Source organism: Eumetopias jubatus, unplaced genomic scaffold (assembly GCF_037043125.1).
Source record: "Eumetopias jubatus isolate StellerSeaLion01/CBP00866 unplaced genomic scaffold, mEumJub1_p1.0 scaffold_7, whole genome shotgun sequence".
Classification (NCBI taxonomy): domain Eukaryota; kingdom Metazoa; phylum Chordata; class Mammalia; order Carnivora; family Otariidae; genus Eumetopias; species Eumetopias jubatus.
In genome coordinates this window covers 46,795,846-46,807,748 of record NW_028274813.1, presented here as the reverse complement: position 1 = coordinate 46,807,748, position 11,903 = coordinate 46,795,846, and the positions used below count along the sequence as shown (strand labels likewise).

General features: G+C 45.5%; 1 protein-coding gene across 2 annotated transcripts in view; it reads right to left on the bottom strand.

Moving 5' to 3' along the window:
• Positions 1-59: 59 nt before the first annotated feature.
• NID2 (nidogen 2) overlaps positions 60-11,903 on the bottom strand; it is a 58,045-nt gene continuing 46,201 nt past the window's right edge. The window contains exons 13-21 of one of the 2 annotated variants that reach the window (XM_028118566.2): positions 11,646-11,876; positions 7,959-8,180; positions 7,191-7,360; positions 4,832-4,961; positions 4,218-4,389; positions 3,398-3,555; positions 2,011-2,134; positions 1,010-1,122; positions 60-725 (exon numbers count right to left, since the gene is read on the bottom strand). In XM_028118566.2, coding sequence (XP_027974367.1) covers positions 715-725; positions 1,010-1,122; positions 2,011-2,134; positions 3,398-3,555; positions 4,218-4,389; positions 4,832-4,961; positions 7,191-7,360; positions 7,959-8,180; positions 11,646-11,876 — 1,331 coding nt within the window. In that variant the 3' untranslated portion in view covers positions 60-714. Of the gene's footprint in view, positions 726-1,001; positions 1,123-2,010; positions 2,135-3,397; positions 3,556-4,217; positions 4,390-4,831; positions 4,962-7,190; positions 7,361-7,958; positions 8,181-11,645; positions 11,877-11,903 lie in introns of those variants that run through there. The other variant, XM_028118488.1, reaches the window with a different exon arrangement.

Sequence of the window (11,903 nt, the reverse complement as noted above, 5' to 3'; positions counted from 1 at the left end):
TTTGTTACAGAGACAATACAGATACTCAAATCATAGGAAAACAAAATATTTTATTGGAGTAATCTAGAAAATTTGAGAATTGTTACATCTTTGGTATTTATAAATGTAGTAACTTCTGTGGGTAACTATAGAGGGACTTACAGAATGAGAAGATACAAATTGAAACAGTCTAGCACCTTTTAATATAAATAGAAATGCAGTGATGCAGAGGTAAAAACAAAAAACCAAACTTAGAACTTTCGCTGGAAAACTATAAATAAGTTGTTTTTCCCCACCAGCTGTGCATAGCCTTCTCCAGGTCAAGGCTTAGGGTCTTTAGGATTGTGTCTGTCTTTACATGGATAACCTTGCTTGATTTCTTGGCCAGAAAATTAGATTTAAAAAATTAGATTTAGGGTTGTCACATACTCTAATTGGTTCTTAGTTGAATGAACTTAACCTTTTAAATATGATAGAAATGTTTATAAAAAAATTGCTTTAATCAGCAGCAGTTAAAATTGTTACTTTTTAAAACTTGGGGTAACTTGCTTTTCCAGAATACAGTAGTAAAGATTGAGGTATAAACTTTTCACAAGTTTTATAGTCTTTTTGTCCTGAAAGTGTTCATCTTGTAAGTCCAATTCCTTTTTCACTTTCTTCACCTTTGTTTGCAGTAAGTGTTCTTTAGGGTCCAGATTCTGATTGTAAACTCCCAAGTCCTTTGTGATGCCATATTTACTTTCTTCCTGTGAGGAGAGGTGGAAGGAACGGGGTGAATATTTTATAACCAGTTGCAACAGCAAGTACGGTTAAGGGGAGATATCCTAATAGGCTGACCTTTTATGTGTATAGTTAAGCTAGGTAGACTAGACTTAGGGGTGAACAATCATTAGTACCCTATGTGTTGGCCATTAACTTTTCCATTCAAAGTGGCTCTCAGTGGCAGCCGTATTTGGGCCAGAGGTAATTGGTTACCAGATACAGCCTTCTCTACCCTGGTCCAAAGGAGCAGCCTGAGCATTTTATTTACCTGTTGGGCAGTAGGGATAGACTGCAGTTATCCCATAGAGATGAGATCGCTGCTCTGGGAGATACTCATCAGCAAACTGGCCGCTGTCTCTGTTTACTGATATGACACCATCCCTGGTAACAGAAAGGAAGAGTAAATTCATAGGATTTAAGGTGGGAAAGAGAAGTCACTTTCAGTAGCTAGCTAGCCTTCTAGAATGTATTTTTTTAATTTAACCAAATGTGTTTTGACTTATTTAGATTCAAAGATTTTCTCTATCGCTGGTTCTCAAAGTGGTCCCCAGACCAGCATCATGTGGGAACTTGCTAGAAATGCAAATTCTTGGGCCTCAGCTCAGACCTACTGAATCAGGAATTATGGGATGGGACCTGGCACTCTGTTTTAACAATCCCTTGGAATGATTCTGATGCCACCCTAAAATTTTGAGAACCACTTGTGCAAATCAGTGCTTCTCAACCCTTGAACAAATTGAGGATCTAGTAAAATACTGATGCCTGGGCCTCCTGCCAGACCAATTAAATCAAGACTGCAAGGGATGGGGTAGAAGGGCTTAGACATCTAGATATGTTTTTAATGTTCCTCCTTGGAGAACTAGTCTAAATTACAGTACTTTTCCTTCTCCCAGGTGGACAACTAATATGTCCATAATGTCATTTTTTTAAAAATCAATTTAAATCACACAGCTAATAGAGCTCATGGTACCACTGAAGTATAGTCTTTTATTCTCTGAAGATCAGATTTAGATTAATGTACTTCCTTTTTTGGATAGTTTAGTATCAGTTCTGCCACTTTTGAGCAGCGTGTGAGCAATACCATTAAGTATGATTTTAAGAGCAGTAACGCTTGAACAATGTTATCTACTAATTAAGACATAATGAAAACTTCAGTGAAAAGCTTAATTACTAAAGTCATTAGTGACATTAGGTAAAAGGTCATAAACGGTGGTATGTCTTCCAGACTAGTTTGCCTTTTCAGGCTTGGCCAGGGTGTGTCAGGCTCACCTCCTCCAGTCTGTGTGGTAGAAGTGATCTGCATAACTGACAATACTGAAGGGGTAGTTGAGGTTGTTCTGAATGACGCGACGTCCAGTCCCATCAGGTAGTGTACACTCCAGTTTTTTGGTTCCTTTTAAAACACCAGAGAGGGAAAATGAGATCTTTCATACCATGAGAAAAGAAAACTTTGCCAAAAATTGTGGCAGGTAGAAGCCTTCTGAAAGGAAACAAAGGTAAAATAGGAAATAAGACGCTTTAATTATATACAGTGATACAAATTAGAAACTAAAATTTTCCTATTATCACTCTTCAGTTTGTTTAATAGCAGTCTAGTTTTTAGAATTTAGACTCTTGATCCTTTCTTGGAAGACAGGATTGCATTTTTTTCTCCCAAAGTAGGACATTAGAGATAAACTTTGTTCTAATTAATTTCAAGTGTCACCTCGTAAATTGTAAACATAACATCTAGATAAATACTTGCCCTTCATAAGCAATGTATAATGCTTTTTAACTAAAATCCTTAAATATTTTTTAAAGACCTGTTATTTCCTAGATAGGAATTAAAAGTAGCTAAAATGGTAACATGGCTCATGTTTTTCAGTGTAAAAGAAGCAGTCTTCAAAATTTTGCAGTACCTAAACAAGTTTCTTATGGAACCTGGCTTTAAATTTCAAATAGTTTTTAAAAATGTAACTTAAAAAAAAAAAAGGTAACTTGTTTTGGACCAACTGGATTATAATGACTCATCTGCATTTTAGTCCTTTTTATTAGATTATAAATTAAGAATGGACCTTTTTGTACTCTTTAGTATGTAAGTAGACATATATAGCATCTTTTCAAATTGTTCTGATAAGGAAATCACACTACAGAAAGAGGGAACTTGGGTATTGGCAACCCGAACTTACTACTTGCCACATCACTTTCCAAAGAATGTTCTCAGCATACTAGCCTACTGACTGGTAAAGCAACAGATATTTAAAAATGTCCTAATACTGGCAAAAAAAAAAACAAAACAAAACTTTTGTTCACTTACTAAGTTTGTCAGTTCCAACAGTAAGTAAAATTTCTTTTTACTTTAAAAAATATACCAAGTGCTTGTGTGGGGGAAGGGCAAGCATTATAAAAATGAGTTGGACATAGTACTAGCCCTCAAATTACCACCTAATTCACAGACCACCCCCCCCCGCAAAACCCCAGGAAGGATTATAAGTATCAATACAAAGTGTTCTTTAACAGTTTATACACCTACTAAAAGGAGTAAGTTCTGTGCTATACTGTTAAAAATTTAAGCCAAAAGCTCTACATGATGGGATCTGGTTTTGTTGTAAACTCTGAGGTAGAGAACGGCCCTTAGGGTAATGAAGTGCTGTGTGTTCACTGCCATCAGTAATACCTGCGTCTGCCCAGCAGAGCAGTTTGGAGAAGGGATCAAAGGTTAAACCATTAGGCAGTCCAATGTCTTTATTCACCAGAATTCTTCTGTTTTCTCCTTCTAAAGAAGATGTTTCAATTTTGGGAGCTTCTCGATTCCAGTCCGTCCAGTACAAGTTGCTGTGGGATAAATTAAATATAGTGAAAATGCAGTCCAAGAAATAAGTGTCGGTTTCAGAGTTTTGGTTGCTTTCACCATTTAATGAAGATAAACCTAGGATTTCAACACTAGGATTTCCTAATGCACTGCTGAAGGAGACCCGCCTCATTCCAGGTTAAGTGTTAGGCAGCCTGGCCTGATCATCTGATCCGCATCAGTCCCCAGTCCCTCTCACATAGTCTCTGAATTCTGTGTGTTGTACCACAGTCTTAATAATTTTCTAGTTTATTCATTAGTTTACTACCTTCCTTCCTCCTAGAATGTCCTCAGCATACCAGCCTGACTAGTAAAGCAACAGATATTTAAAAATGTCCTAATACTGGCAAAAAAAAGAAAACCTTTTGTTCACTTACTAAGTTTGTCAGTTTCAACAGTAGGTAAAATTTCTTTTTACTTTAAAAAGTATACCAAGTGCTTGTGTGGGGAAGGGCAAGCAGTCATGAAAGAATGGACCTTGTCTTTGCCTAGAACAGTGTCTACACCCAGTAGATCCTATATACTGTTAAATTCACACATTGGAGCTTTTAGGCTCTTGTTCTGACCCTCCCCACATGGCATTTAAAATCCAAGGGCTTCAAATTAAGATCTACAGGAGGCAGGGGAATCAGGAAGCCCAGCTGACCCTTGGATTGGATCCACAGCAATGGCCCGAGGATTCACCAGGTCCGTGTGGAAGAGGGCTTGGCGCTCAGAGCCGTCCAGCCTGGCCCTCTCTATCTTGTCCAGGCCACTGTCCGTCCAGTACATTGTTCGACGGAAGTGGTCGATGGCAAGTCCTTCGGGGCTTATCAGACCTGGAAATAGAACAGTGGCAGGACTGGAGCATTTGCGATATGAAAAGGGAACTTGAAGTGGAGAGAGATTCTAGGTTTGAAAAGTTTAAAAATGAAAGTCCTGAGAGGCTCTCAGTTGCAAGGAGCAGGTTAACAGAGGAACTTGTTCTGCCACCTCTGGTTCTCCTCTAGACAAACACACCGGCCTGATGGCACCAGGCATATTCACAGTGCGGGGCCAGGCAGCGTCAGCTGTGGCCACCCTGAGTTCTCTTGGGAGCCCTGTTTCTCAGTAAGAATCACCTCCTCGTTTCTTACCTATGAATGTGTGTTTACAGAGGGGCGGGGCTGGCATGGTACTGGTACCACTCAGTGAAGTGACTCGTATGGCACCTGACCTCCCCTTTTGCACTTAGTAGAGTCAGATGAAATACAAAGGGGTCTTCTGGAGGAAGTCTCTGACCTGAGTTGATGATCATCTCAGGCTCTGCTCCTGGTTCCAGACTGGCACGGCTGATTGTCCGTCCAGCAACATCTGTCCAGTACACCATCCTCTCGCGGCAGTCATAGTCAATTCCCACAACTATGGAGCCCTTTGTGGAACAAAACATGAAATTGGAAGAATTAGGACTCCTTGCGGTTCCCTGGAGCTCGCGCTCAGCCGCCTCTCGCATGGCTGTAGTGAACACCCCGTAACGTAGTCTTAGGGGCAGCTAAGCAGCGTGGTTACACAAGTGGGCCTGGAGGCGGACTTCTGGGGGCCCGGCCAGGCTTAGCTGCCGACTAGCTGTGCGACTTAACCTCTCTATGCCTGGGTTTGCTCATTCGCAAAATGAAGATAACAGTATGTATTTTATAGTGCTGCTCTAAAAATTAACACCATAAATTCTTCCACAGTGTCCTAATCAGTCATTAGTCTATAGCAAGTGCCTAATCGCTACTAATGCCAGCACTACTAAAATGATCTCATGGAAAACCAGCCCCTTTAATGATTAAAGGACAAACATCATTAGCAAAGTAAGTTCTTAATATTTTACTGGGCAAAAAAATATGTTATTCCTTCCAAATGGTATCTGCACTTTTGAACAGCCTTTCTAAAATTCACCAACATATAATGACAAAATCTATTCCCCTCCCCCTGTGAATATAGTCTTTCCCCCGAGGTGTCATCCCTCACCCCATCTCTCTCCCTACTACAAAGTAAACTTTTTGGTTGTACGCGTAAGTAAAAGTCTCCAGTTGGATGGGTTAAGGAACTGGAGACTGGTGGTCACCAAACCTCTGGCTAGGAAGGTCTTCCCTTCTTCATTGCTAAATAAAATAATTTTTTTTTTTTTTTTTTAATGCTGAGTCTGTGATATTTCTTTGCAAAACTCTGCACAGTACTTGCTTCATTCAATTTCCAACTCAGACTCCTGGTCTGAGAAACTGAACAGATGTGCAAAGCCAACATCTAGGGGCCATCTGGCTGTCCCTGAGATCACACCAGTTCCTGGCTTGCCTAACAGAGCCTTCTGGGGCTGGCTTGACATGCCTCTGGGAGCAGAGTCAATATAAAAAATACTGAACAAAGCCGGATTTGGCTCCTGTGAAAAAGTGGGCAGTATATATGGAAGGATCTGAAGGTCAAAGTATAGTTTCACTTGAAAAGTAGAAGTCCTCTGTCTCAGGCAGGAATGCACATCCATGTCCGTTTCCGTTGACCTAGGGAATCATGGGATCTGTTAACCCAAGTATTGACTTCAAAGTTTCTTGGAAGAATAAATCATTTTAAGTAAATTTCCCCAAAGATGTGCTTAGAACCCATGTTCCATTCTCTTTCAGTCCCACTAGCAGCACCGCCAGCTTGCCCTAGGAGAGGCAAGTTCAGAAATGCGGTACAGCCGTCAGACTTGGCTGGGTGGTTAGACTGAGGTGTTGACAATTTCTTAGTTTCTACATCTTTTAGAGAAACTTACACAACAGCTTGCTAGTGTTTGCCAACACGACTACAAAACCTAAATCTTAAGAAAAAACATCTTCCTCTGAATACTGGCTGCTTCTGCACTTTCTTTGGAATCTGGTAAGGCATTAGTTCATTAACAAAAGTAAAGGCAAACACGGACACTGTACTGTTCTTTATCCTAGATGAGCAAGTACCTGCTGCATGAGGTTTAGAAATGGAATCAGATGGCTTTCCTTTATAAGTGGCAGTGCCTTTCTGGTGAACTCCCTTCTCTTTTCTCCATTTTAGGGAAGAAATCCCTCCCCCAAAATGGAGTGCCTTGACAGTAGGGATGCTGCTGGTGCAGGAAGCAACAGGCATGTAGGGAAAGCTTGTCAACTCCTTTCCCAGCATTCCCCCTCCACCCAGATCTTCTGTGAAAGAGAGAAGAGACTGATCCACAGAACCGGAATGGGAGGGGAGGGGGCTGCAACAATGATGCAGTCATTAATTTATTTCCACTTGGGATTCTTAACTGACCACAGAAACCACTCCCTTTCGCTGGTCCTCCTGGACCCTCTGGAGAGTCTGGCATGGAGAGCACCCTAGAGACGGGTTAAGGTTCTGTCATTTTTGCCTTGGATCACCATACTGCCTCAGTATCCTGACAGATCTGAAACTCCATTTCCACTTATCCAAAACCCCATGAACCACTGGAGAAAGCCTGGGTCAGATAGAACTCCCGGCAGCAGTGCCCCCACTTCCTGTGAGAGCAGTGTCAGACTCAGGAAGTCGGAGTCCAGCCCAGAAACCCTCCAGGACCTCCCTCTACCTCCGGCCCTTGCCCAGATCTGAAAGCCCTGTGCAGCCCCGCCCCCACGGCAGAAATCCACTTTACATGCAGTGACAGCAGGGTCTTGGCCATGTCCTTCTGAAGCCTGGTTCCGTTGAGGGGCAAGTGACCGATCTGCTGGCCCTGGGCATAGAGCAGGAAGGTGCCCACAGACGGAGGGGTCACGTCAGGCCGCGGCACGGGCCGGACTGTGGGCGGAGCAACCGTGGGGATACCTGCCATGGGAAAGTACGAAGAACAGAGGAAAGGCAACAAGGGTAGGTGGGGAGAGGGGAAGAAGTTAACTTTCCACACAGAACCTCCAAAAACATGAAAAGGTTTTTACCCTAGACAGATGTGTTCCAGATGTTCCTTAAAGGAAATTCTAATTTCTAGGGTTTTTTTCTTCCCAAGGATTATGTAAAACACTGCCAATTACTAGGGAGGAAGACAACAAAACATTTCCCCTCAGAACAAAGCAAAAGATTTTTTCTTTTTAAGGGAAAGAAACTAGCCAGTATTGTGTCCGCTTTTCTTTGGGCCCCCAGGGTGACACGTGTCTCCTTTCACCCTGGGCTGGGGAGGAGGGGTAACTGCACATTGAGCTGAGTTCCAGATGTTCTAATTACAGAAACTGCTAATGACAAAACCAAGCATGAAATCCAAATTGGGATCTCGGGTAGACCAGATTACCAATCAACATGGCATATTAGTGACTTCTTTCACTGGCCTTGGGGACCCCCCATTTCCCCACCTTCACCCAGAGCTGGCAGTTGCCCTCCAGCAAACCCTCCGAGCAGATGCGGTGAATGGGGGCGGTCCCTGGGTGCTTACAGGCAGGGGTGGTGCCTGGCTGCGAGCGGGTGCCCTGCACTTCTCTGCCATCTTTGTCCACGCACCAGCAGAAGTCACTCGTCCCGTGGCACTGCAGGGGGATGAAGTGGCCCAGGTCATCACACTGGGGCACATACTGGTCGTCCCTGGGTGTGCCACCGTAGTGCTCCAGCAGGTTTTCCCTCCAGCGCTCACAGACGGTCCGGGGCCTCTGGGTGGGCTCTGAGCAGATGGGGACAAAAAGCTTTTGATGGTGAGCCAAGGACAGAATATAGCATGTAGCTGAAGTTCCCCACACCTGGCCTCCCTCCACCTCGTGCTGCCAGCAAGGCCTCGGCCGGGCCCCGAGACACTGAACCAAAGCAGTAAAGTGCTCTATGAAGCTCTCCACAGGAATCCAGAGAAAGTAAGACTCCTGGGCCAAGAGGATTTGTCATCAAGGCCCAGCCACATCGGTAGCAAGAGGAGGTCAGATCAGGGGTGCAAGGCATGCTCAGGCCGAGAGGCCCACGGGGACCACTCCGCCTGGGCCCAGAGCCTCTGCTAACAGAGCACTCGGTGGGGACCCTCATCGGGAACTCAGTGGCCTACACGATAATTAAAGGTAATATTTATTCTTTCCCACTTGGTTCAAGCTCCAGGACCTAACACCCCAAGGGCAATCCTGAGACTGGCCATGTGTTTTAGAAACTCCCTGAGTGCTCTATTGATGTGGCCCTCAGTGTCTGCTCACTGGAAAACTATATGCAGTAAGACTTGCTGTAATTAGCATCCGTGAGCACAGCAGAGGTGGTGGCCAACAACTCCATACTGACCGTTAGACACTCCAGTGCCTGAAAGCCGTTTGGCTCAGAGCTGAACCTTTATTTCGGCAGGCTCCAGCTTCCCGCCATGTAGCTCTGCCCCCTCCCTTCTCCAGCATCCTCCCCTCTCTGCTACCCCTCCCAGCTCCCCACCAGGCTCAACCTCCTGCGTGCTCTTGCAGAGTGGTTTCTCTGTTTTCTCCCAGCCTTGCTTCCAAAGGGCTGTCACTCTGTTGTAAACATAGCGGTTCTTGGTCTGCAGGGACTCTGCTGCAGGATGTTTAAATAACTCGTCCACTCATCTAGCATAGGCTTATCTAAAGGAACTCAAGTAGAAGGTGCTTCTTTTTTAATTCTTGCAACTGAAAGCCTGTGGTCTGTAGAATCATACAGCCAAGTACCTACTCGATACCACCACCTGGATGTTTAACATCCATCTCAGAACAAAAACGGGGCCCCTCCTTTCCACCATCAAAGCTGCTCTGCCCTAGACTTTTCCCTATCAGTAAACAGCACCTCCACTTTCCATTGTTCAGGCCTAATCATCCTTGATTCCTTTCTCTCGCTTTCCACATCTGATAGGTCAGAAAATGTCAGCCATCCCTTCAAAACACATTCAGAAAATCTTCACTTCTCACCTCATCCACCCCTATCAGCCTGGTCCAAGCCCCATGGTCTCCTGCTAGGATTATTACCAAAGCTTTCTTACTCGTTCCGTGGCTTTCCCTCCCTTTCCTGCCCCCCAGTGTAAACTACCAGCAGCCAGGAAGGGTCCCTTTAAAACAATCATTTCATGGCACTCCTTTGGTCAAAACCTCCAATGGCTTCAAAGAACAAAGTTGGAAACGTTACACTTTGGTTCTAGTACCAAAGGGTACCTCTAGGAAAGCGGGAGGGTGGTAAATAAAATCCTCAGAGTTCAAACCCAACTAGCTCAACTACAAGACTCATCGGGTTTGGGGGAAGTGGATGCTTTTCAGGTCATCTCTATAGCTCATGACCCTTGGAAAGCCAAGCTCTTTTTAAGACCTCATGGAGAAGGAGTCTCGCACTTCCTTCCCCAGGTGTGTCTCAAAGACCCCAGATGGGGAAATGTCGCTTCCTCAAACCACTAGCCATCCATCTCAAGGTGGGATTCCCTGCAGAAGCTCCCAACACTACCCCAGGCCCACACTGCAAACCCGGAGGGTACGTTCTTGGTTCAGAGGACCACCCAATAAGGCAAAGCTCTTTGTCTGGAATGCAGACACACAGCACACCCAGCTTCTGGGAAATGGGCACCTCACATCACTGATATGTGTGCCTCCCTCTCGTTCCTTACTATTTGGAGCTCCTTCTTAATTCAACCACAGATTTTGCTCTTTTCTGTTTTTGGTTGGCAGGGTTTTTAAATATTTTGAAATCTTGGACACAGAGTGTTTTCCCTCCCTTCAAGCAAACCCCATTAATGCAGAGACTAGTCAGAAATGGCAGCCAAGGCCCATCCAGTACCAAGAGAGAAGTCTGGGCCATGGAGAAAGAGTCTGCACAAGAGAACATGTCCCTCCTTTGGTCGTTAACTTCTCATTCTCTTGGCTTCCTTCTGAATCACTGTCCTTAACACAGGCTTGTCTTAGTAAGTGTAACAGAACTCTGAACCGTTCCCTAAGGCGTGTCCCAACCATCTGATTTCTTTAAATCCCAGATGGAGTTAGAACCGAGACTTTTTAAAGAGTAGACAGGAGTGAAACAGGATTTTTATGGGTGGGTTTTTTTTTTTTTTTTTTTGGGACCTACAAAATCTTTTCCTAAAAATAGGGACAGAGAGGAACTAGCAGTGTCACTGTGGAAACAGGGACATACATCGGAATCAAGCATTACCAATTTTTACCTATATGCATCTTAGAAGCACTAATGTGCTGGCCATAACGATATTATTGAAGGGATCAAAACTGGTGGTAACTCTCCGGCTCTTCTTACTCTTATATGTGAAAAGCCAAAATTAGTATTTATCTTTGTCAGTAGTAAAAATGGACCTCTGAATAGCAAGCTCATGGTTTAGGAATTATTTTGTCTAAAATGGTATCAAATCAGTCCTATGTTCTTCATAATAAAGTTCTGCCCACTCTGAACAACTCAGCAAGGAACACAAGTCCGCCCTGGCATGAAACGTGAGCACTTGACCGCCAGGCCCCACCCAGACGGGGAGTGCTCGCTCAGAGAGTAACAGATGAGTTCACTGTGAGCATCTCTGGCCGCATGGGCTAACACAACAGGTTCCTGCACCTCTTCTGACGGTGGCCGGGGCAGGTGGCCTGGCATGTTCCCCATCCACATGCCAGGCCTGGCTGGAGACAGCTGGGGCGATCGGCTTAGAGCAAACCAGCTAGACCCACCCCCAGGTGTCCTACCTGTTCTTCCTATCAGTACTAAAACGGCCCTCATACTGTTTGCTGCAAGTCGGAAGGTGGAGCAAAGGAATAGGAATATGGGCAGGCAGCCTTCCTTTTGGACGAAAGGCCCGTCTGGCAAGATCATCTCACTCCAAGACCTCCCGAAGCCGCTGTAACAGATGCAGGGCAGTGGCCTCAGCCTGACCTACACGCTCAGTCTCCACTTCCAGGCTTGTCCTGGACAAGCGTGAGGCCACAGTCCAGCGTGCGGCAGTGATCACGTGTACCTCCATCCGTCCCTGTCACAGCAACGTGCACACAGGTGTGCACAGACCATTCCAGTGTTCCTAGGAGGAAGGAGCCGATGACAGGGCGGACATCGGCCCAGGGTCTGCTTGGTCTGGGCAGGGGTGATCATCTGCCCCCCCCCCCCCCCCCCCCGAGTCAGCACGGTTCTGCTTCTCGAGCCCCAGGCCGAGGCTGGAAGCGGTTCTCTTCCCTGACTGGCTCACCTGGTGGTCCGCAGTGCGGCGGCATGGAGCCCGGGGGAGTCCGCGTGCCGGGGACTTCGCGGCCGTCGGGGTCCACGCACCAGCAGAAGCCGGTCATGCCGTGACACTGCAGTGGCAGGAAGCGACCCTGCTCATCGCACTGAGGAATGTGCAGCCGGCTGCCGGTAGAGGCGTGCTGAGCCTGCGTGTGGCGCTGCTGCTGTTCACAGGGTTTCAGCCCTGAGGAGGGGTCTTCCGAGGCCGGGGTAAAGAGATGTA